Genomic DNA, 26,803 nt, shown 5'->3' on the forward strand with positions numbered 1-26,803 from the left:
TCAGCAGGAGTCCTGGGACATAAAAATAGTATTAAAAATTGTAGATTTCCAACATAATTTCTTTTTAATGACTAAATTCTTCTGCAATGATGACAAATTTGAATATAATTTAAGTTCTTATCTTCATAACAGGGTTGACTAGAAATGTTCCCATTTTGGTACCTCATAAAAATAAGCCAATATCATTGCTAACTAAGCACCCTGAGAACAACTCCAGTGAGACATATGCTGTGTGACAGCAGAAAAGGAAGATACAGCTGAGCCCCCTCAAAATATTTTGATGAAGTTGTTAAACTGTTGATTTTGTTGATGTAATGTCAATACAATGATCTCAGTTTAAGAAAAGGTGCCTTTCAGAAGTAGTTTTTTCTCAGAGAGAAAAAGATTGGAGATCATAGAACTCAGGATCATAGAATGGCCTAAGCTGGAAAGGACCTTAGAGATCATTTTAATCCAACCTCCCTGCCGCCAGGGACGCCACCTCTCGACTAGACCAGGCAACACATGGGGAGCGAACGGGAATTGAACCCGTGACCTTAGCGTTGTTAGCGCCACGCTCAACTGACTGAGCCAACCGAAGGTGAAGGAGTTAAGGCTAGTCTGGGAAGAAGGGAGGGTGCTTTCAGTAGTGTCTTTGGTTTTAACCATCCTATTCTATTTTTAATTAGTGATAAATTAAATTAATTTTCCCCAAGTCAATCCTGCTTTGCCCATGATGGTAAATGGTGAGTGATCTCCTTGTTCTTGCCTCAATTCCTGTCCTGTTGAGGAGAGCATTGCACAGAAGACATCCCCATGCCTCCTCCCTCCCTGCTAACAAAATCCCACCGGACACAAACCCATCACAGTGCTTTTTTCATTATGGCATTTCAGAATTTTTACATGGCAACAGTAATGTTCCATAGTACATAAATGAGAACTATCTTTTTTTAAAAAGATGTTATTTAATGGGATTATTTTTGTTACTTAAACTAACAGAGAATTTTAAACTCTACCATGACAGTTTCATGCTAAAGTCTGGATTTTTTTTGCAGTTAGTAGTACAGAGAGTAAAGGTGTTAAATAATACTCCGTTATAAATTATTTGTTTTGATATATATCAATGCCTTACTCGATGCTGAAGATTACCTCAGAATAATTCAGATCACTGCCTGAAGTGTTCTATGTTAAAACCTTTTTACTTTTTCACAAAACTGATTGCTTATATCTAGACATTTCTTTTCCATGAGGCATAGTAAACCAAAATTCTACAGAAGGTGAAAGCAGAAGGGGAACAGTTGTGAAGGCAGTTAACTTTCACTCCTATACTTAAATGAGATCAAATATCTGGTGGCATTATGCTTCCTTGTGTAAGGAACATATTCTGCTCTATAGAATAGACATGGGGTAAGGAACTCCCAAGAATCAGCTCCAATTATTTTTAGGGAAAGGAATGGCAGCTGAAGGCTGGAGGCTGCCAGTATCTGGCCAAAATCCAGTATGCAGAACATCAAGACCACCACCCAGACCCCGCCTCTTCACTCTGCTAAAATAGCTCTCCAGCTGGTGCCAGGAACAGAGGTTGACATTACACCGGCATGCATGTTGGCATCAACAGCTAAAGTGAAAAAGTAGTATTAATGGCTGCTGGCAGTGGTACAGCTCGCTTTATGTCAGGGCTCAGAAAGCACATGGCCGGGGGACACAAAATGGCTTCAGACTGTAAGAAAGCCAAAGGTCAATTTAGGCCAGTGTTCTTCAGTTATTTTCAACTGCAAATCTTCCAGTGGAGGTACAGATGCCTGTATGGTAAATTCTGCTGTCCCAACAGCAGATCGGCTTAATTCACCTACCTCTCGTTGATCAACGAGCTTACAGATGCACTGGAAATCACAGACACCATGCTGAAAACAATTACACTTGCATTTTGTCAACTTTGGCATGACATGTGGGTTTGTTCAGCCTTCTGGTTATTGGCTGTGCTGTAGTAAGCTACTAATTTTTTTTAAGTGTCATGTGATAAATCCACACCATTTTATGGAAAGCATACATTTGTTAATTTAATAGCGATCCTGTTATTATTTTCTTCTGCAGAAAGAACAGTATGTAATTTTCAGTGAAGGAATCAAAGGAGCAGATAATAAACACTAAATCAACCCTCTGAAAAATCACCATGAGTAAAGAAGGAAGTTCTTTACTTCAGTTTGTTTTTGGAAGAAAGCCTGTGCAACAAGGCTGTACAAAAGATCAGTTCACACATAGTGCCACCTACAAAGCATGGGGAAATAAAAAATCCTCCAAGGATCAATATTTTCTTAGCAAGATCTCCAGTTTCACATCCCAAAAGAAAAGAGAGCATATGAAAGGGCAGTACAGATACTTACATTTTTTTTCTTGTAGGCCAGGTGAGTACTATCAAAATGTCTCAGTAAGAATATGAGTATGTAATCTGAAGAAAACTCAAATTACTCTTACCTTTGAATTCAACATTTGTGCCAATGTCAGCCACTGCAATGTTGTCATATTACATGTTTTTCCATTCCACCTACCTTAATCATAACTGTTTTTGCTGTTCCCTGTTCCCCAATTAGCAAAACAGCTTTTCCTTGCCTCATGATAGTGTGCATTAGGAAGTCTGTTCGGACACTGTCTACATTTGGAACTAGAATGGAAGTATATTCTGGTACTGAATCTTTAGGGTAGATATATTCAGGGACCTGCATTAGAAAAACATGCAAAAAGTTTGAGACTTTCTACCTGCCCATACAATTGCTCTGCATTAGGACACAAAATCAAATGTACTCTGTAAAATATATATTAGCAGAAGTTTTCTTCATGAGAGCCAAGCATCCATTTATAATCAATCAGTACCTAACTAAAGCCTTTCTAAAATGGTGTTATACTAACAGCATATTTTCACTCCATTGTTTTCCATGATATAAAGAAAGCTTTTCCTTTCTGTGAGTTCTTAAATTGCAGGGTGGGAGACAGCAGGCGAAGCTAAGATCAATTCTGTTTTGTTTTAGAGGCTATTTTAAATGCATGCTTCTAATTTCTGCCAAAGATATTTATGGCAAAAAGAAAAACCAAAGCTTTCGAAAAACAAACTCTTGAGCATTTGGTAGGGTTAATCTTCCTAACCAAGTTATTCAGAGTTTTAAATAATAAAATAACACGTCACTTACTAAGTGCATCTTTCTTGTATACTCACTAAGAAAGCTTAGCGTGTCACAGTGTACAAACCTTCTTTGACCAGTGCTCCCACTGGCCACAGGTGTTGATACCAAATTCAAACACAGTTTCTTCTCCATTCACAGCTGGAAGCTCTTTCACCGCAGAGTGCTTCCGCAGGAACATCTCCATTTTTAACCTGTCATCCGGTTCCAAAAGAGCTCCAGCTGACCACATTACAGCAAAAACAAACAAGCGAGCAATGTGTTCCTCGCTGAGCTGCTTCTCACTTCGGTCAGACAATAAACCCTGCAAAGCAGATGCAATACGTAACCACTGCCCTCCTAGAACAATGTTCCAGAATAAATAACAGAATGAGAAAGACGAAAAACTGAATGTCATATCTACCTGCAGGAGGTCAATAGCTTGTTTGATGTACATGCATTCTAAAATTGGCATTTTTGGTGTCACAGCGGAGAAAACAAAATCTATCACATCCTGGAAAGGAAAAATATTTAAAGAATTCGTTTATCAGTTTCAATGCTATTACTTATTCTTAAATGAATTCTTAATTTGAAATATATTCTAAACTTTACTCCAAACAACATTTTCCCGCATTGCTGGGACTATAAATATTCAGACTTGGACCATGAAATTTTACTAACAAAACCACAAATAACATACTAGAAAAACAACATTGATGTATGAGAGTCAGAAGAATTATTCATTTGAGCACCATATAGCAACTTGCTGAAGGTCATTTTGAAGACTGTATTTCAGTTAATCCGGGATCTGCCATTTGTGCTCTCCATTGGAGATTTTAATCTACAATTGGTTTTTTTATAGTAGGAAAACAGAAGCATCAGAATTACTGTGATGATACATATATAATGCAAAATCTCACCACGATAAATTTCTACCTGTCTGACCTGTTCTGACTGCACCATAATGTACCTGTCCTTGTTGAAACAAACACTCTCAGTTTTCTGTAGAAATCTGGCAGGATCCAAAGGGAATTTTGCAACTGATTTTAATGGAACCTGGACTTTCCTCAGGTTACTCCATAGTGATTGTTACCATGTCTGCAAGTGTTACCATGCCAAGTGTTCTACAACATCTTCAGCAAAGTTTCAAACTGATGTGAAGTTCTCTCTGGGATTTGCAGTGCAGAGGTTTTTTTAAAATATCAGTTGTCATCCACAGCACAGACTGATGTAAATTATAAACTAGTTTCACCTTCATTTAACAATTTTTAATATAATTCTCTCCCTATGGTTTCCTTTTTCCTTTGTAATCTTTGGAAATGAACACTGCCTACTCATTCTGCAAAGCAGAAGTACAGCAGGGATACTAGAGGACATATAAATTTTGGAGGATTTCCATTTATGGCTCCCATGTCCTGTCAGTGAGAAAGCTAAAACAATGAAGACAACCCAAACTTGTAAACAATCATCTAGATATTTTTTAAAAACCAGTGAGCTGCTTACCTACATACTCACCAACTTTACTCTGATTTTCAGTTAACTTTTTTCTACCACTAAAGCTAAGTATCATATGCTGAGTATTTACTGGCACAGAGACTGAATCAAGATTTTTACCAATCCTCCTGATTTCCATCTCACAAGAACAGTGGGTAACACACACAACATAGATACACATGACAAGAAAAAAATCACTTAAGCATCTTGATCCAGGATAGGGCTCATGGCTAAGTAGTCTGAGAAAGAAGTCTGGATGCGGGCATACATAGGAGGAGGGAGACTAAGAAATCAACCTTTTTTGTTATTTCTTGTTGACTAACAAAAGTGCTTCCACCTCTGTGTGTTGCCTTTCATGGCTTTCCCTCTAAAATGCCTGGTTTGCCCCCAGCAGTTCATAGGGTGCTCAAGTGACTGAGGCGGATGTGGGTGCCGCAACAATTGAGTACAGGTAAGGCACTGCAAGCAGTGTGCAAGTCTAACAGACCTTTAAAATTCGGATCTAAATCTTTCCGAGATTCAGTTTCTTCATCTGTAAAATAGACTAGATGTGTCACGGGGCACCAAAAATTGTTTAATAATTGATTTCACACAGTCAGAATAAAGGTATTTCATGAGTCAAATTAGCCTGTACTTTCCAGAGCCCAATTTTCACCAGAATGAGTCGTATGGTATTTATGATTCCAGTGACATTTGTGTAATTTTTGTACTTTGAGTTTAAGAAAAAAAAAAAAATCAGGTCCATACACACTAATGTTTTATTACTATGATTTTTAAATGGCTGAAAAAAGGATGCAAGATTAAGATAGCATCACAAGTTAGCTGCTTATCAGGATATTTTGTTTGGACAGGGGCTCTAGAAAAATGAGTTGGGCCATGACTAATACACATGAATTGTGAAGTATTTGGATCACGAATTTGCTGTCCCTTGCAAGGAGGCTGCAAAATGAAGTCAGGTGGTAAAAGCTTATATGAGAAAAGGCCCTTTTACACAGTTTACAGCCACTGTGGAACTCACTGGACTGTAGAACAATCTGCCTCAAGGACATGAAGTTGGTAACATACTCAAATGCTTTAGACAAGCATGAGAGCAATTAAATAATGCAAAGTTATTAATATTTGTAATATTAATTTGAACATGAGCATTTAAATATTAAAGCTAAGAAACTCCTGGATTATATATTCAACTCTATGCTCTGGCAGCAACGACAGCCTTTAGTCAAATAACATTTGCGTGAGATTTAAGCGGAGGGAGGAATAAGTCACAGCTGACTACTCAGGTGTCTCTAGGACTTCCTCAAGTCCCCAGAATACATCAATAAGGGATCCAGGAGAGCAGATTTTATTAAAATAAAAAGGGAAGTGAGTGTGATTTAAAAATTACTATTTTTTTTTCATTTAAAAAAATACAGACATACTGAAACTTAGGTTACTTGCATAATATCCATCACTAGTTTAAGCCTCACACTTTGCAGACAAACTAAAACCACCATTCAGGTAATTATTATAATTATTTCAGTTCTTTGAAACTGTCTCAGACAATTACTTTCACCATCTAAGCATTTCTGTTGCTTACAGGTAGCAGCAGCCTTCACAGACAAGAAATTGGCAATATAGCTTCTAAATTGAAGAGAGTAGAGCCTTATCATGGGGATGGGAGTTTACTTGAAATTACTTTAAGCAGGAAATGTTGCGGAGAAGGAAGAACTGGGAAAGGCAGGGTGAAAATTCAATGCCTCAATCATGGTTTAAAAAAAAATCCTATGGAAGTAGAAAGGACTAAAAGATAATCTTAATTCAATATAAGTTGGCTTGGAGGGGCTTCTTTTGGTTTGGTATTTTATTTATAAATGTATCCTTGCCTTTTGGACTACCTCCTGTCTTTTATACAGAAACTAATGGCTTACAGTGGGATTTATCATATACATGAAAACAAAAAAATACTTTCTTTACACTGATTCACAACCATAATTCTCTGGTGCTTCCTCCTACATTATTGCTACTTGCCGTACCTTTATAAATGATGATTTTATCCAATATGCAGACTTTCAGTGACAAATACTATTTTTATTAGCAGAAATAATAAGTATTTCCTGTAAGGAATTTGGAATTACTATAGCAGTCGTCTTACATCTATTTTGTTTGAATTTAGACTGATTTCTGAAGGTCTCTACAGGTACACATAAAGTCTGATTCTCCTTAATTACTCAATTTCCATCTATGGCCTCATCTTCATTTTCTTCTAAAAATCAAATATTTCTAACATGTTTATATCCATTTCCATGCCTTTCTTAATACTAGCATTGAATTCACCAAGGTCTGTGTTTGGGGTTTGACGACCACTATTGATACACTTTACTTCACAACCTTTTTTTTCCAGAATTTATCCATTTTTTTCTGTGGGGGGAAATAATAACTGTGAAAAGAGCCATCTGAATACAAAAGTAGTGTTACCCTCATCTGTAAAATTGCTGTTATTTCTTCTATTATTTGAGAGGCAAAGATAGCTCATTAAAAGTGAAAGAAAACTGACAGCGTGACAGCTTTCATTTACATTTCGATAGTTCCAAATGCAGCCTTCAGCACAGAACTAACTTCATATTTCACTGCATTTTAATCTCTCAGTCTAATAAAATACATATTTTTCTGGACTTTATTGCTATTGCTTCAGGCTTGAGTGTTTTAAATGTTGTTATGTTTTCAGTGTGAGTTGTAAAATAAAATATAAATAGAATTGTGGCAAAGAAGCAGTAAATTGACCCACATATACATTACTTTAGAAGCATATTTTAAAATTCATTATCAGAATTGTTTCTCTTGCTGCTGCAGTAAATACTATGTCATATCATTATGTTTTGGAGGTAGAACAAAATTAATAGCTTGTTAAACATTGGTTTTAAAGTAATTGGGCACCGAAATGAAACTTATCTGTAAGAAGACATTTGTTAGCATTCAAGGCATCCAAAACTGTATCAGTCATTGCTTTTATCATGATTTATAAACAAATGTTCTGAAATGTCACTCAAAGTTCATTAAAAACTGCATTTGTAAAATCCAGCAGCAATGAAAAATATTACAGGAGAAACTCGTGTGCAATCAAACACCAGTTACATGACTAAAATGGCAGAAGCAAGGCACTGGGAAAGCAAGGTACGCAAGGAAGTTGATTTGTTCCACAAATGTCGGGGAATCAGAAGATAGCACTGCTGAAAGATTGCAAAGTAGTAACTATTTCTGTTTAAAAATTCAAAAAAAAATAGAAGAATTTCAATGTAATTAAAAAGTATACTACTGAGATTGTGCTTTCAGACCCATTATTGAGTACAACCATCCATAATATAATGAAACAATTTTAAGGATACAGTATGTTAAGGCCAAATCTACCCTTTAGATCTACCCTTAGATCTATTAATTAAACACAATTTTGTCAGAGGACAGATGAGAGAGATGCCACCTCAGAAAATCTCCTTTGGAACAGAATAACGTATTATAAAATCAGAACCAACCACTGTTGTCACCTACACTGAGCTTCAGAACACCACAGAGCACAGAACTACACTGAAACAATTTGAAATATAGCATGTCTTTTAAAAATAAATAATGGACCAAAAGCACTCTTGTTGTAGCCAAAACTAAGGAAGATTCCATCAGAGTGAATCAAAATTAATTTCTTTCTGCATTTAATTCTTTACATTTAAAACAAACAAGGAAGTTTACCCACTCTCTTTTTGTATCATAACAAGACCTGAAATTGCAGTAACAATTACAGCCAAAGAAAATATTTGTTTTGCCAACGTGCATTATAAAATAATCACAGATTTAACAACTCGTTGCCAACTAACCTATGCAGACAGATCAAAGCATCCAAATTATTCATCTGTTACAGTTTCACTCATTCATTAGAGATAATTTTCCTTCTTTTTTTTAATCCTTCATCCTTACTCCATTAGATAAACAAAGAGAATTAAATAAGTGAAAAAGCAGTCAGGAAGAAATGATGCTTCATTAAATAAAGGATAAAAAATGCCTTTTTTTTTTTCCTGAAGTGGTTTAATTAAGTACCTGAAATACAGCGTTAAAGGAATTCCATAGGACATCAGAGTATGTAACAGGTAGTGTTTGCAGCCAAGCTCTTAAAATAGGCTTCCAGTCTAACACTGAAGAACTCATGAAGACCATCCCATTACGAGAAACTGTTGCAGGGGAAGCGTTGTCAATGTTGTGAGGTTCAAAAATAATTTTGCAGCTGGGGGACATGGGAATACGATCCCCATTGGCCAAAGTAAGGGTCTTATTATCATCCAGAACAGAGTTCAGATTTTCAATCCATATTGCATCAACAGGTCCATCCAAAACTATCCAGATATGCTCACCCTAAAACAAAAAGAGAGATATGCACATGCAACTTTTCATACATTGACCAAAAGCACACATTTACTTAATCTCAGAGAACGTGCTCTTGGATATAAACTATGAGTCATAATTTGGTGTCGTTTAGCTTTGCATGAAGTGCACTTTTAACAATTTGCTCAGTGATTTTGATCCTTCTTTTGTTATCCTGTGTCACACCAAAAAGAACAGGAAGGAGTGATGACAAAAATTAATCTGCGCTATTCTAAGCCTAAAGCTGTCCCTTTCTTCTGCCCAAGTCCATCAGCCAGCCCAGCAACCATCAAGCTGGATGAAAACATTTCCCATTAAATATAGTCACAGACACAGGCACACAGACAGTCCTTGTGGGATGTTACTGAAGTATTTCATGTAAGGCTTCCAAGTGAGAACTAAATGAAGCTTCAGAAGATGTGAGTGTAATTATGATTCCATGAGACATCACCTGCAGGTTTGATAAGAAAATTGAGAAACCGCCTGTACTGATTTCTCACCAAAGCCTCTTATATTCTGATATAATTAGTGAAATAGAGTGGCAAGGGCATAAAACCATACAAGAGAAAATTAACTCTCCTGCCCTCATGTGAAAACATGAACAGCCCTTGCTTTTGTGTATGAATGGTAGGATTGCCTGCTTACAGAAGGAAGCAAAATCCTTAAAATATATTCCAAATTTATTCCGCAGTCTCAGGTGCTTGGGAAGCCTAGTGGTCCCTGTTATACATACATAATTCTGACTCTTGCGTACATTGAGCTAGTCACACACAAAGCAAAACTAACACCATATTTTCCCATTTGATTTTATAATGGAAGGTCATTCACATAAATGACAGGTAATGAGACCTTATGGAAACACTATTAAATGTCATTATTAATTATTATGATGCAACATCTACTACCTTCTTTGCTTTTAAAGTTTTTCTCCATAACGTAGAGAAAATTCCATCTGTCCAGTCATTTGTAGCAACATCAAGGGTACCAAACATCTGGGAAGCTGTGATTGCCTTTGGGTTCATTCTCATCTCTTTATGAGGAGCACCACAATCTGTCATTGCTTTCATCAAAATATTAATACATTTTGTCTTTCCAGCACCAGTTGGACCTAGAGTCATCATACCTTAAAACAATACACATGTGCTTTGAAATTAAACATCAAAATGTCATGCTACCTTTTAATAGTTCTTGGTTTATTTTAATCAGAAACCAATACAAAAAAGATGCTTCTCACTCCACTTAATGTTGGCTGAAATAAAATTTTAAAACAATATTAAAAGGCTTCTATAAATGTCTCCTCTATTACAACAGGGAAGCCTACGTGGTTCTGTATCCTCCCTCAGGCACTTATTTTCTTTTTTCTAACAGGAAAGTACAACTGCCTTTTGATATTCACATGCAATGACATCGACACAATGTGGTAGACAAAACCAGTAATTTCTAAATGCATTTAATGAGAATGAGTAGTTCACAATGATACACAAAATTGAGTGTATCTTTCTGAAACAAAAGTAACAAAAATATGTATCTGCATCCATCCATGCTGACATTTTAACATATCTTTCTTACATAAAAACCAGTTAATAGTTACCACACTTTTAATTTCATCAGTTTATGGACATATTGCCTAAGGAAAAGAAGTCATGTCTTCAATAATAAATTGTACCTACAGCTGATACTTCTTAGTTATATTCTCTAATATTTCTATTCAGGAGGCCCAGAATCTGTCCAGAAGAGACTTCCAATGACATCTAAGGGAGCTAGATAAATCCTACTCACCCTAACGGCAGTTAGGCAATATAACCCTTAGTCAGTTCTGAAAACCTCTTCAGCAAAGGTAAAGAACAAACACCGACAAATCCAGGTTATAAACCTAATCCAGTACAATACAGACTGCTCAATGTTTTCTCTAAAGCTAAAAGGAGCTGACTGTTCCCAAAATCAATCTAAGCACCCAGACTCACATACTCATGCCATATGTTACATGTGGGAACACCTAATCCAAGCCCCTTGATGTTAACGGAACGGCCTTTCTGCTGGTTTCAACAGCATTCCATTCAAAACTGTTTAGGCAAAAAAGATTTCAGGATCTATGCACCGAAATTCCATGTAGGCGTGTGCATGCGCATGAGCACTTCACTCAGAACACTTCATTTCTGACAAGAGGTGCATTTAATCATGACCGAAATCATTAAAACTTTCACGGTTCCTACATGGATAGAGGCACTACGGCTTGATATTGAACACTGGACCCAGTAATCTGGACGTAAATTGCTAACTCAGCACAGCATTAATCAGTACTTTGGTCTAACCAATAATGCGAACTAAATGTTTGCGGTATTAAGGTCTCAGATTGTGATAGGCAAATACTTCTTTTCATTTGTTCCATTAGTTTAAGCTTGTATTCTCTTATTATGCCATGAAATCTTCATAAATCTCTGCTCCTTGGGTTAAATTTCCTTTATATTTTCCCCTTCATACATTAAAAACTCCTTAGTTGCTACAGGTTAGGGCAGTGGGGGCATTTCAAAGTAGGGGGATTCTGTCATCCCCTCAGCTATGAATGGTTTCACTGCTGTCCTTGGTACTCTTCCTAGGACAAGATAAACTTTACTTATTAGCCTTTTGTGCACCGTAAAAATGTAATTTCATAGAATCACAGAATGGTTGAAGTTGGAAGGGACACTCCCAGGTCCAGGAGGGGGTGGATTTATTTCTCCTTAGTGGAAATGGCCAAGACTGAACAGAAAGAAAAACACTTGGAATTACATTGCATGCTTGGTAGAATTTATCATGGTAAAGATATGAGAGATTATTTTTTGTAATCTTCTCAGCATCATAATCTTCAGTAACATTAAACATGAGCTTCATGACTGAACCATGTCTGAGGGCAAAACTGTTTTCAGAACACTGAACAAAATCATCTGTTTCTGGATTTAAATGTACACTCTACATTTTGACTTTTTCTGTAGAAATTTCAATCACTGAAGGCCGCACTCATATTTCCCATAAAAATGTAATACGACAAAGCTAAAATCTCACTATGTGTGCATTCCACACAAAAAAAAAAGTCATAAGAGTTTCCTAGCAAAATATCCACATAGGATTTAAAAATGACATCTGTTCAATTTTAAAACACATTTTTCATGAAAATAGTCTGCATTCTGTAGCAGATAATATAAAAAAAATATTGCTTTTATGCAGTATCAGAACCTCATCTAGCATGCTAACCGTGTCGGACTCGTTGAGTTTCATACAGCTGAATGAGTTTAAGTATCCATGGTGGATGATAAATAAGCCCTGCTTTCTCTGCCTGTTTCTGGATGGCTGACTGTAGTTCAGGATACCCAGCTTTATCCAGAGTAATTCCAGGGAAAAGGTCATTAATGAGACTCATAAATAAAGGTTCATCTTCATCCACCTGTCAAAGATAAAAGTAGGGGGAAAATCATTATTTATTCATTGAAATTATTATTAGAGCTGTAAACAATCTTCAAGAACATGCCATTTAAAAGACAGCAGTAGAAAATCGTATCTTTTCCAAAACAAATATTACACTTACAAATCAGTTTTATTATGCAAACTTCATACAATGCAATCACAAGTAGGAATTCCTAAATTAAATACTTGAAGCTTATAAAAATGCTAACATCTTAATACAGTTTTCCTCAATATATACACACATGTTTCTCATTTGTTACATACGGCAGCAAGAGTTATTCAAATTGTATTTTGCTTTGAATTTTTTATTATTTTTTTCCTTCTGTAAATCAGTGAAGCATGCCTATAGGTTTGAACGCATGCACCAATGCGCTGAAAAGATTAACATCAGAAACAAAGTAATTGGTTCCATCACAAAACTGGTTCCCGAGGTAAGTACACAGAGTCTAGACGTGCTGTAACCTTTCTATTTCAGCAATAAAAAGAAAGATGAATACTTTAAATAGTACTGTCAAAAGAGATTAGACTATACAAGTAGGTGTTAGCTGCTTCCAATTACCTCACTCATTGCAATTCTTATGATGTTCTGAAAAGGCAACAGACTCACAAGAAATGCATACATTGAAATTCTGGATTAAGAAGGATCTTAAATGGCATTATCAAAAGTTAATGCAATATATTCTTCCTTTCTCTCCTTAGACAGGGCAGAAAGAAGGAAAAATAAGAAGCAATTACAGGACTAGGTTAGGTCCCCTAGGGTCTGAGGCTATTTCCAATGATTTTCTCAGCCAAAAAGGTTTCTGATGTGTTTTCCTCTCTTTAAAAGACAAATAGTGCTCACACTGTAACTGTATTCTGATTCTGCAGTCCCTGACAGACAATAAAAATTGCAAAATAAGGTACCCAACTGCTGAAGGAAAAGAATTTTTCAAAGTGCATAATAAATACACCTAAAAATGCAAACAAAAGTGTTCTTCCTGAGAACGTCACCAGTGTTACAGTACCAGCTTGGAGAGGTTCATGTCCCGCAGAACTCTCATCACTACAGTTTGCTCTGGCTCTTGGGGATTAGATCTTTTCACCGCTCCAAGTGTTCTTAAAACAGACAGGATATTTCTAAGCCCAAAGTCGTAGTGAACCTTGAAATAATGCATAAACAGAATAGACACCACAAATATTAAACACTTTAAAATCAAGAGAGGGCTGAAAACTAAATTCATTCCATAATTAAAAGGGTATTGAACTTTTAAATAAGATGAATTTCACAGCTCTTCAGCTTTTCAACCAGATTTCCAGTTCTTTTTTTGGCATATACTGAAGAATCTTCCAATGTTCTATGTCTGTACCTGTCAAGTGTCCCTTTTGATGGTAGACTACAACTTTCTAAAGTTATCCGTAACAGAGCTGCATCTTCATTTTTCTAAATTCTTAATTTGCCAGAAGCACAAACAGCAGACCGCATGTCTTCAGACTACCCTGTTTCCTGCTTGGAAAGCAGGACTGATGCTGTCTTGATTGATGGTACCGGGTTTCATGACCAAAAGGGCCAATCTCTTACTGATGTAAAGAAACATGCTGACATTATTCAGACAATTTGTTACACCTAAGTCTATCCTACCCTGTACTTAATGACATTCTGCTTGCTGGATAGTTTCATAACAACTTTGCTCAGAACAGAAGGATGTACTTCCAACCACCATGTACATCCTAGAGGCCTATCTAACCTGTGCTGGACTTAGGTGAGTGAAGGTTGGAATACTTTCCCTTTCACTACAGGTGCAGCTGCATTTTTGCAGAGCCATAAAATCAAATTAAGTTAATATTAGCACTTGTACCTGAACATACAATTCTGTCTTAGTTAATCTAGACTTGAAAATATGTGCAAACATTTTGTAATGCGTTTTTTCTTTGGCCATTGATGCAAATCCTAAAAGAAAAGCGATCAGGGTAAAGTTTTTAAACTATAAAGTCTCCACCACTGCTGGCTGCTCCGAAAACTAAGTGGTAGACAGACATGGAAAGAGATAATAAAGATATTCATATATTTGGAGAACATCTGCTCCCTCTGATTGATTAGAAATGTTTTTGTGCTTAGACTCTTTTTTACACTATCTGTAGTGCATTGACCCTGGCCAGCTTCCAGACACCCACTCAGCTACTATCTCACTCCCCCTGTGCTCAACAGGACAGAGGGAGAAAAAAAGATGAAAAAAAAGCTCATGGATTCACACAGACATCACTTACTAATTACCATCACACGCAAAACAGACTTGAGGAAAATTAATTTAATTTGTAGCAAATTAGAATATATTTGGATGGTGAGAAACAAAGACAAAATTAAAACAACACCTTCCTCCCAGCCCCCACTGAGGGGGCGGCTATTTCCCAGGTTGACAAACTGGAACAATATATTGAGCACAATGTGGAATTTTCAGAAAGAAATAACTTATTGCTTAGGTTTGCAGATGATACCAAGCTGGTAAACTAGAACACAACTAGAGTTCAAAATTGCCATGAGATAATTCAATAAATTGTCTAAATAAAAACAGGTGCAAAATATTCCACAGATAGAAATAACCAACTGTACAAATAAAGAAGAGTAACAACACTTCTCCAATCACTTCAGAAAAAAGTCTGGTGCAGAAAACTTTGCAGAAAAATATCTGACATTGGACTTAAGCTCCCCAATGACATATCTACAACTATAGTGGACAATAAAAACAGAAGTGTTGTTTTTAGGACAGTTGAAATATTTGTGTTGCAGTTGGCACTTGTACTGTGCCCAAATGCTGGATTCCATACTCAAAGATAAAACCTATGGAAGAGAATTTAAAAAAAAATAAAAATTAAAGTTATCACTTAACTATAAAATATGCTCTATCAGGAGTAAGTAAAACAAAATCTACTCTAGAAGTAGTAAATATGTAGGATGACTTACAATAAAAGTCTTTGACATGCAAAAAACAATGTACTTAACTATAGTAAGGAGATCCAAGTTAACTTTTAGAGAAAACTTTGTAACCATAAGGGAAAATAAATATTGGAACAGACAATCTGGGAAATTGCAGGCTGCCTGTCAGCAGAAAACGTTAAGGAGAGTCACAAATATTTATGGTAAATTATTTAGCTAAGACTTGTTTTTCCTCCAGAAAGGTAAGACTCTGTCCAGCCTCATTTTCTGTTTTTCAATCAGGTGCAAAGTTGTTACCATTTGAAAACCTTAGATATGAATATTCAGGCAGGTGCTTCCAAGAAGTCTCATTTGCAGATGGAAACATTAAGACAAAAAGGTTAACAACTTTTTGTGAAGTTTGGAAGGCCGGTTATATGTTGATGACGAAGCCCAATATTGTTTAGTAAATGATACATCCTAGTGACACATCCAGAACCACAACAAGGACTGACAGGTTTCTTTTCTCCATGCTAGATGATATCCTGGAATGAGTCCAGCAGACGATGACCAAGTGAAAGGAAAGGAGATGACAATCAAAATTTGCAACAGGGAAAATTGCAACGGATTTCATAAGGAGAGATTTTTCACAATGAGAGTGGCCAAACACAGAAAAGGTGTCCAGAAAGACTGAATATCACCATTCTTGGAGATATTCAAAACCCAAGTGGTGCCTTAGCAACCTGTTACAAATTGATCTATGTTGAGCTAGAAGTTGGACAGGGCTAGAGGTCCTATAACAAAGGCAAATAATTCAGCTTTAGGGGCTCTGTCAGAATAACTGTTTCACAGGCCTGTGGGCACCTTGAGTTTCCTAAATTTCAGAGGATTATTCTTTTACTTTTGTATGTTTTTCTCTACTGAAGGAGATAACAGTCACTCAGGGTACCTTTGGCTACTTGTGAGTCAGAGTTTCTAGAGTCTACATTTCTGTGTCTGGAGGACTTGATGTATGAACTTTGGCAAATTCCTTTTAGATTTTGTGGGAGGTAAGTTCAGAATGTATGTTTGTTGCTATTTACTTCTGTTGATATATATTGCATTTGCTAAAGACAGGCAATGTTCTGTCTCTTCCTATTGCATTGACTCTTTATGTGACCTTATTATTTCCAGCGAACTGCCCAGATACCTAGCAGTACTTACTTTGAATTTAAAATTTAGCATTAAAAAAATAAATAAATAAGTTTCACTGGGAAAGACAGATTAATATGCCTCTAAGAAAGCCTGTCTGTACTTCATAGTTCTGTTTTTCTGGCTGGACAGAAGCAATTTGTGTCCCACTGTACTCTTTAACAATATCTCCAGTTTACAAGACTCCTATATGTCACGTCTCATCCAGGAGGAGGGGAGAAGTGACTTAGATTCGTAATTCTGCAACAGAGCAGACGACAGTGAGACAAGTCTCAAGGTCCATACACAAACACTTACTAATTCCTCACAATGTTTAGATGAGACCCTCGACAACCAGTTTTAGTCATATGACACATTAGGGCAGGCAATATACTATGACTTAACGACAATCTGGAAAAGACTAGGTATCACACCCCAGCAACTTAATGATAACAAGGAAAACGGACGTATAACAACTTGTAACAGGCAGTATTATACTTAAAGATTATAAGAAAGAAACTCAGTATAAAATAAGCAAGGAGTATGATAGGCCTTGCATTACTTAGTGAGAAAGAGGAAAGGGGAAGAAAGAGAAAGAGAGGAAGAGAGAGAACGAGACGGAGGAGAGAGACAGAGATCACTGGTCTGTGTTCCTGCATTGGTTGTGCCAACAAGGGTTCAAGGATGCCGCCATCTTTTCTTCTTCAATACTTCTCCTCCAGCGCTTCTTCTTTCTTCAACTCTGTCTTCATGCTTCTTCTCCGTCTCACTGTTTGCTTTTTCCCACCTCCATTTATACACACTTTTCCACATACAGATGTGCAGTATGTCAGGTAGGAGAGCAAGGCCTTTCATTGTTTTTAATATTTCATTAGCATGGGGGATATGCTACAAAACAAGGCCATCCTGCCTTCGCAAGACTCCTGATCTCATGCATATTCAGGCCAAGGCCGTTTGAGGCATCTGTTTCCTGCTTAGTCTTATCAGATGTCTCTACCACGTTCCATTTGGCACTTAACAGTTTGCCACACAGGGCCAGAAATTGGTCTTGTTTTTGTCCAAGAAATGTTTAAGGCAAACATTGGCGCATCTGTCTGCTACACCATATCTAATGAGATAAATTCATTAGATCTCTCTCTACATACAGTCACATATAGCACCAGATGTATTTCCCAACCGACTACAAACTTCACGAGGAACTTGAACAAGTCCTTCAAAATATCCCATTACTAGAACAACTATGAATGATGAGGGAGGAAGATAACTCCCATTCAAGCAAGGAACTGGTGGGACCCAAATGAGAAGCAAAAGGTGCAGTGTGGGGCAGACAAGAGAGAGCTCAGGAATGGCAAAACAGTGTGGAAAATGGTCCATCTCAAGTGTATGCATGCAGATGAGGAAAGGCCAAGAGAGCAGCATAATACCAGAAGCTCTCACATTTTTCCTGGGTAAGCAGGTGTCAATTCGAAGTGTCTGTTCACTAATGTATGCAGTATGGGAACGACACACGAAAAATGAGAGTTCTGTGTGTCGTTCAAGGCTACAGTCTAACCAAGATGAAAGAAATGTGGTGGGATATCTTACAAGACTGGAGAGCTGCAATGGATGGATACAGGTTCTTTAGCAGGGACAAGCCAGCTGGGCTGGACAGGGAGTTGCCCTTGAAAGTGAAAAAGAGTGGCAACGCTTTACCTTAGGATGGCTGATGAGCCAGCTGAGAGCATTTGGGTTAGGATTAGATGGACGATCAACATTGTGGTGGATATCTGCTGCCAACTTCCTGATGAGGAAGAAGCTGATGAAATTTTCTTCCAGCAACTGGAATTAGCCTCATCTTTGCAAGCCCTGGTCCTCACTTGGAGGCTCCCATACCTGCTGGAAGGGCCACAAAGCAAGACAAAGGCGTTCCAGGATTTCAACACTGTCTCCAGTATCATCTTCACAGATGAAATGGTGACTAGGCATTGTGGTCGGACACTTCAATGCCTTGACCAGAGAGGCTGTGCAGTCTCCATCCTTGTAGATATTCAAAGCTCACCTAGACAAGTTGCTGAGCTACCTGCTGTACTAGACCCCACTTTGAGCACAGGTATAGCACTTCTTGACCTTCAGAAGTCCTTTCCAAACTCAGTTCTTCTCTGATTTTATAATTCTGTATAATGAATTCATACAAGAGCAGGACTGTCCAAAGAGCTGTTGACAGGTACAGGCAGGACAAACTAGCATACCACTGTGGGTCTGCAGAAAGCTATGATTCTTGCCTCATATTACAGAATAAAGAGTCATGATCCATGGTGTAAACTCCTAGGAGCAAAGATCAGCATAGCAGGATTCTCTGATGGATACCAAAGAAATGTTAGAGGGTCTTGAAGAAATTATAAATACACATGGAAGACCGTTCCCCACAGAGATCATGGCTTGTACAGTAAAAACTACAGAATTTAAGTTTTAAGTGAGATAGAAGCATAAATTTCAAGTATACTATTCTGACAGAGCTTGGAGTGAGGGCTGTGCCCATGTGCACACCCACTTGGTTATTAATTTCCATTAATTAATATCAAGGAACTGCCTTGCTAGCATCAGCATAGATGAGACAAAGGACTGTCCTGATACAAAGTGATTGAGTTACATGCATTCACAACAAAGCATTTGACTAATTGGTACAGGGGTTCTCCAGATGAGAATTTCAGACAGCTCCACAGAGACCTCCAGGCAGTTCCAATGATCCCTAGGTCAATTGATAAGCAGTACTTATATGCTTCAATATGTTGATTAACATGCTGAGTGGAAAATCTTGGGAGTGAACCAGTTCCAACACCTGTGACAACACAAGCAAAGCATTTTTGCAAGGGGTAGATGGCCAAATTTCTCAGTCCTGCTTAAATATTGCCTCTGCAATGAAGGAAAGAATCACATCCAGGACAAAAATGACCACACAAACTGAGGCAAAGAGAAATGTAATTCTGCTGAGGCCAAGCTTGAGCAGAGAACAACAACAACAACAACAACAACAACAAAACACAAAAAAGAGATAATCATATTTACTGGTGAGTAAAGCTCTCCCAGAAAAAGGAAACCTGAGAGATATTAAAATTGTAACCCAGTTCGGAGAGTGAAGTTACAGAGGCATGGAGAAAGGAAGAGAAAATCCAAAACTGTACTTTTCTGGTTTAACTCTAAAATAATGAGGGCAATATGATGCATCATTATGATACACTCGTGTAGTCCAATATTTCTTTGTGGAAGCCAACATAGTCACTAATAAAAATGTGGTATAGAACTGAAATACTATAATGGAGAATGTAGTCAAGATGCTCAGGTAAGGTTGCAACCACAGCAGGCATTTGAGCTACAGCTTACTTACTATTCCTTCAATTTCTCTTTGAGACCCTCTAGTGGACAGCCAGCACAGGCCATTCAACAGTCAACAAGTTCTGTTCTCAAAAGCAACTTTTTCCTTTGTTTCTACTTAAATACCGCATATCAAACAGAATAGCTCTTTTCTGGTAGCACTCAGCACGACAGTACCTCCTAGGCACTCTTCAGTTATTTACAACTCTTGCCCTGCCTCTCCAATAGATCTAGTCTTTTTAAGTGAGGTGACTGACAAACATGTCCTCTGTGAAGTTCAGCAGAGCAATACACACCGTTCCTCATAACTTCTCCAATAACCGCACTCTGTTTAAAATCATAAATCAATCTTCCTTTAATACACAAATTAGTGTGAAAAATAAAAACATCATTATGACTTCAGACTCTGTTTCTAGAACTTGAAACTGAAATCCCTAAAAAAAATGAATAGATTCATGAGTGCAAAAATAATTATATATTCTGTGAAAGTATACTCTCTACATATCCTTCCAATGACAGCTTCCAGTTGGACAAATATTTATTTCACCTGTTTAGATAACTGCTCTTCACAGAGTTTGTAGAGTGTATAGAATTTTCGACTAAGGACTTGGTTGTCTCGGAAACCAGCACTTGCCAGCTTGACTCGCATAATAATGCTACGGTCAGGCACCATCATAGCAACTGTACGAAACTGGATTTTTAGATTTTCTGGAAGTTCCTGTCGTCCTGCATAGCCAGGATTCTGAAAAATGCAAAATACAAAATAATATATCATATAATGAAAGCAGGATAAGAAGGTTTATCTTTTCCGATAATTACTTGGCAAACAGTAGCACATGCCAGATTACAAAGGGCAACTCAAGCATGTTACAACTACACATCACTACACAGCTGCTGAAAAACTGCAGTTAATGAAGTACGTGGTATCATGTGTGTTATCTGGAGATGCCCAAGATGCACAGAATAGACAGATATCCACTTAGAGATCCTGACAGAGCCTTGAGTAGCCTGATCTAGTTGAGAGGCGTCCCTGCCCATGACAGGGAGCCTGGATTGGATGATCTCTAAGGTCCCTTCCAGCCTAGGCCATTCTATGATTCTATGATTAGTTCCTCATGGTCCTTATAGTGTTCCAGTGCTGAAGGTTACTGTCCCTTGTGAGCACTCCCAGACCACTTTGGTGCAAATTCAGTCGAGCAGTGCAAGCCATTACTGAATATAATTTAAACTAATGGATCTGACTTTTCCCTGAAGATGTCCAAGTCATTCATGTGCCTACTGCCTGGCTCAGCTGCTACAACAGTACTCTCTGGGTATGCAGTAATAACTTAAAATTCTTTCAGCTGTTTTCAAACTGCCTTTCCATGCTACTAATTTGTTCTCTTTTTCAAATTAAAGTGATAACATTAACACCTTTCCAAAGGTAGGAAACCTTTACATAAAGACAAGTGCTTCCATTTGGAGTTGTATGTAGCCTAAAGCTAAGGAGGGGGAGATACAAAGATGTTTTGAGGTATTCTTATGCTTCCCTGCTTCTTTGACTCCTTCATTGCTAGAAGCACTCCACAGGCACCAAAGATAAATCTTCAGGAGACCAGTGAACCAGAGTGAGGGTGGTTACCTTCCTACTGTCATGCAGAGAGATCATGGTCAAAAGTTCTTTACATGTGGTGAAATACTGACAAGACCAACTAGAGCAGTCCTTGCAGTAGTCAATTAGCTAGTTAATGATAACTACATTCCTCAGGTCCTAAGTTCCAGTTAAAAATATGAGCAAGAGAAAATACCATCACTATTATTTTACCGAATTATTGTTAAAATTGTATTCACTATTTTCTAAAAGACTGTTCCATTTTTTTCGGAAAACCTTCAACGGGAAATGTAATAGAAAAGAATTTTCACAGTGATGTCATTTCCACATATTCACTCACACATACCATAGTCAGAAATATACCAAATTCTCTGTCCATGTCAACTACATCACCGTCGGTGAAAACGAACTGAGGTTTCTTATTTTTCTTACACTGAAGTACAATATATATCTGCTGAGCAGCTACTGATAAAACAGGGAGTTCAATGCGGTTAAATTCATCAAAGCAACCCCATGCACCTGACTGGGCTAAACCTAAAAAAAAATAAAAATATTTTGTTAAAATACCAGCTCAAATGTGAAAAATTTGTTTATAAAATATAGCATGTTCTAGACATGTTAATGTAGCACAAGAAGAACAGAGAGTATGAACACAGAGTAAAATAAGATGTAAAAACTCAGAATAAATTGGGCTGTGCATTAATGTCACCTCAAAAATACGCATATAGAGTATAAATTCATCTATGTGTGGGGCAAAATTATCAAAGGTGAGCTTGTAAGACACCTACCTAAATGGAAAGCACAGAATCAAATCATAAATCACTACATTGGTGACAGATGCATTTTACAACTATCAATTCACACGTCAAAAATTGTTGGAGAATAGCATCCTGCTATTCAAGAGGGAGGAATTTGATATCACGCTTACAACTATTATTTAGAACAGGCCACAGAGTTCTACACAGACGTTAGTATCCACAAACACAACGAAATTAATGTCTTTTGGGAGAGTCAGTTACTCCTTACTCTGTATCGTGTTAGCAGGATTGAAATAGGAGAGTCTACAGGGGCAGCTTTCCAGAGCAGTAATGGGAAAGCTGTGTAATCTTCTGCTATGCCGTCACGGAATCAGAGAATCATCGGAGTTGGAAGGGTCCTCTAGAGATCATCTAGTCCACACAGGAACTTTGTGGATGCCACCACTACCCTTCTCAAAGCCTACACCGGACTAGTATTACCTATTGTGTGGGTCCAGCAAGGACCTGGATCAGTACTTTGCCTGGTGCTACAAACAACTGTTAAGAGCTGTTTAATTCACTTCCTTGAACTGCTGGAACTCACTTTGCTTAAGCCATTGCGTCTTTGGGATGCAACAAGCAAAAGTCCTAAAGCAGCATGCTCTTTAACAGAGAAACTTTGTTCCATATAAAATTGTCTCTTACATCTATTATCTATAAATTAAAGCACTTTCTCTATAGAATGGTGAGGTTCAGTTCTAAGTAAATTTTTTTAACTTGGGAAAGGAAAAAAAAAATCACTTGTTCTGTAATGCCACCTGCTGCATGGAGTTAGGAAATCTGACTCTCAAGCAAGGCCAATATCTCACAGCTTTGAGTAAATTCACTTCTTGCAAAATTACTTTGTCAGGGTGTTTAAAAACAAAAAAGAAAATAAACACCCATACCCTCACATAAGCAAAGGCACAGCAAGCAAACTGTCAGCTGAAAAACAGCTTAGAGACTAAGTAATTTTATTGTGCGCTTCCATACTGTGTATTAATTTCTGTCCCCACAGAACATATTGTGGTAATCAAGTACAGATATGGAGTAAAAGCAGAAAATAAAGGACAGAAATAAAGAGATCCTGATCAATGCCTGAGAATGCCTTTCTATAAACTCACTTTGCTCCTTCCAATAAACCAAAAATAGCTCATTTCCTTACCCAACTTCCAGTATATCTACTTTTGAAGAAATAACAGATATCTTAGAGACATTTCAACTCAAAAATTATGATTCCAGGCTAGGCCCTTCCAAATGGTGAAAATAAGTGCAAAGCAACTGGTGCTCTTCACAAATGAAAGCATCAATGACTTATATAAGAACAGAATCTCAGTTTTCCTCCCAGACAAGCAACAGTCTGATGGACACTGAAAAAAAAATCACCCTATTCAGGCTTTATTCAGCTGGATCTATTATCTAATTCCCAGGCAAATTATTTGAAAAGTAAGCCATCATCCCACTAGAAAACTGACTGAGGTAAGCAGTCACGGGCATCACAGTCACTTGTGCAGCATTTGTTGAGTTCTGTAAGCATCCTTTCTAACTCATATTGAACATCAGCATGCCATTAAACGAGGCAGCCAGACACCAAAGACACATTAGACAGTATCATTCAGCTTTTGTTGTATATGCCAACAATGCTACAATGGAAAAAGTTCAGCCTATAGAAAACCAACAGATAAAGAAAGCTGAGCCCTAAAACTCAGCACACATTTTTAGACACATAAATTGTGCTCAGTTTTACTGGCAGAAGGCAATGACAAGATGCAGTTATCTCTGTTGCCTCAAGCTGACACAAGAAAGGATAAGTTACCAAAGTGCTCAGGATAAGAAGGCAGAAACAAAGCAAGGATACAGAGGCTGGATGTCTGAACTGACCCAAGTCAAAAATAGTTTAATTCAAAGGACTGAAATCACCAAGGAGTCAACTAAAAAGGTAGTAACATAAGGAGATACAAATGTTCTCATAGAAGGAGCAGAGAGAAAAGAAAGACAACAGCTTAGAGAGAACAAAGACAGACCCACTCCAAGGAGAAAGAGAGACTGACATTCCCCCTTCCAGGCTGATGACTGCAGGTACGCCAGCAACCCAGCAGACACCTGAGCTTGGCCTTATTGAGACACTACAAAACCTGTCTTCTGCTCTAACTGCTCATAAGAGCATCAAGCCAGTTTCAGCCTTCTCCAAGGCAGTGAATGCCTGCATTCGACTAAAAAGACCAAAGCTAAAGCACTAGCTAAATGACTGCCTAATGCTTTAAACAAAGGCTGTGACCAAATTTGCCATTCTTGTAGCATTAGCAGAACTTCTAGAAGTTTGGGCTCTTCAAGGGACCACTTAAGGACAGGGTATTGAACTCTTACAAGAGCTAATGGTGGTCACTAGCTCTACCATTCGCTGCTTCCATATTTACTGCACTACTTCACATTGCTGGTATGGAAGGCCTGCTCTAGTAGGGCACACTTTATCCTCTTTTTCTGTAGCGGTGTCTCCTTGGTTGTTTTCTCCAGCTATCCTCTGTTGCTCCAGGCTGGCCCCTTACTGCAGCTTCAACTGGTGAAATTCCCAGTGGGAGGGAAGGCAACAGACATAAGCATGACACAGAGAGCGGGACAGGGAGAGAAGATGACAGATACCACTTTCAAAGCTTGATGAATCTCTTCTGTCATGGCTCATGGCTCAGAGGAATAGGGGATGAAGGCTGGCTAAGGCAAAGAAAGCAAAAATGGAAATGTTTCCTTCTTATCTGTTTTCAAGTTCTTATAAATGGAGCTGCTGCATTCTATTAGTGAGAAACAGGGCATTCTGCAGAATGCACAGCTACAAAACTTTGGAGTCAGGACTAGAGAAACTTGTCAAACTGATTAAATATTTTTCCCCTTCTTTCTCTGCTCTACTTCTTCCCATTTCCCTCTTTTTTATATGGCCTGCAAAGAAAGTTAACAAATTAAGGAGGCCTAAAAATTTCTGTAAAAGAACAAAAGGATTAGGAGGAAGACCAGTAGTCCAGTGAAGTCAGCACAAGCAGTGTTTTTAACTCAGCTCTTCCCAGATAAATACTATTGGTCTTCTTGATCAAACTTAGCCACAAACAAACCCAGTGAAGATGACAGAAGAGATAAGAGAACTATTTTCACAATTAAATATAAAATCACCTTAATCCAAACCTGGTGTACCTTTCAAGCTTTCTATCTCCATTAGAAAAGCTTAACTGGATACTCTTAAACACTTAAATAAGAAGCCAAAGACAAAAGTCACTTCTATTAAAATCATGGCCAGCTTTGGTGGCTTCATAATTAAATCTACAAATTATCTCAAGGCTGTATTTTAATGTTTAAGAGGTATCACAACAGTGAAAATCATGTTCATGATATCTTGTGTTAGATTTAAGAGCCCACCATACACAGAAAATGGGAGTTTTCTGTGATCTACCAGTCCATACAATCAATAGTTGCTATATACAAGAAAACAGATGTAATGGAGTCCACAGATATTGGATGACCTGATCACTGTTTGCAAAACTGACTTCAAAGCTCCGCTTACCACGAAAAGTTATCAGAGTCTAACCACTGTCTCTTTTTCCTGGTTTCAAACAAGTTTCAGAGATCAAAATAAGACACTGCACCACTTTGCATTTTTCCCTGCCTTGCACACCATCATTGAGCTTTGTTAATGTTTGTCTAGCTTGATACAAAAATGACAACGGGGGCTAAATATCCTCCCCCCCAGGATGGGTGGGATAGAGGTATAAAGAAAATCAGTAGAAATAATTAAAAGTAAAAAGAGAAAGAAGACAGGAAACACCTTCCAAGAATATTAAAAAACACTGGAAAGTATGCAGGAAGAAAAAGGGAGGGAAAAAAAGAAGATGGATAATCAAATAACTGGAAAAGCTGATGAGCATTTGGAAATAAGAGGAAACTGAAAAGAAAATAATGTAGTAATCAGCTAACTCACTAGTGAAGAGACAGAAACTTTTAACTCTAAACCGAAAAAAATAGATTATTACTTACCTTTATAGATACGGCCAAGCCCTCTGTAGTCCATTTGGTCTGAACAATTGAAAACGACAACGTACTTCCCCAGGCATTTGCCCATGTCTTTAGTTGTCTCTGTTTTCCCTGTCCCTGCAGGCCCTGCTGGTGCACCACCCATACTCATGCCCAGGGCCTGTGCCAGAGTGATGTAACACCTAGAGACAGAACAAAGAGCTCTCTTAAGCTTTTTCTGCTGTTAGTTACTTGAGGTCCATGAATGTAACCACAGCAGTTGTATTATACAGAGCTGGGAAAGGGGGCAGCTCTGCATGGTAAGTCCTCGGTCACCCCCTTTGCACACTGAATTTCACCTGCAGCAAAGTACACATCCAGCACAGTGATGACTGCAACAGGCCAGAAAACACACAGGCCAATTCTAAACACTGAATACCAAAAATACTACAGTATTGTGATTTTCTCACACTAGTCATACACCCTCTTTCCACGACTCAGCCTCATTCTGCAGCACTCAGACCCACTGGGTTTCTGTCTTTTTTCCCATCCTCCTACTCTCTCCCCAGAGCACACAGGA

At 37.9% G+C, this 26,803-nt stretch overlaps 1 protein-coding gene across 1 annotated transcript in view; it reads right to left on the minus strand.

Moving 5' to 3' along the window:
• The window catches only part of LOC104279477 (dynein heavy chain 5, axonemal-like), a 154,944-nt gene that overhangs the window by 75,767 nt on the left and 52,374 nt on the right, over positions 1-26,803 (minus strand). The window contains 10 exon segments of the mRNA XM_009876770.1: positions 2,529-2,696; positions 3,223-3,459; positions 3,559-3,648; positions 8,691-9,002; positions 9,917-10,134; positions 12,243-12,432; positions 13,457-13,591; positions 20,411-20,605; positions 21,801-21,988; positions 26,248-26,426. Of these exon segments, the coding sequence (XP_009875072.1) occupies positions 2,529-2,696; positions 3,223-3,459; positions 3,559-3,648; positions 8,691-9,002; positions 9,917-10,134; positions 12,243-12,432; positions 13,457-13,591; positions 20,411-20,605; positions 21,801-21,988; positions 26,248-26,426 (1,912 nt within the window).

The sequence above is a fragment of the Apaloderma vittatum genome, unplaced genomic scaffold (genome assembly GCF_000703405.1).
Source record: "Apaloderma vittatum isolate BGI_N311 unplaced genomic scaffold, ASM70340v1 scaffold6279, whole genome shotgun sequence".
NCBI lineage: Eukaryota > Metazoa > Chordata > Aves > Trogoniformes > Trogonidae > Apaloderma > Apaloderma vittatum.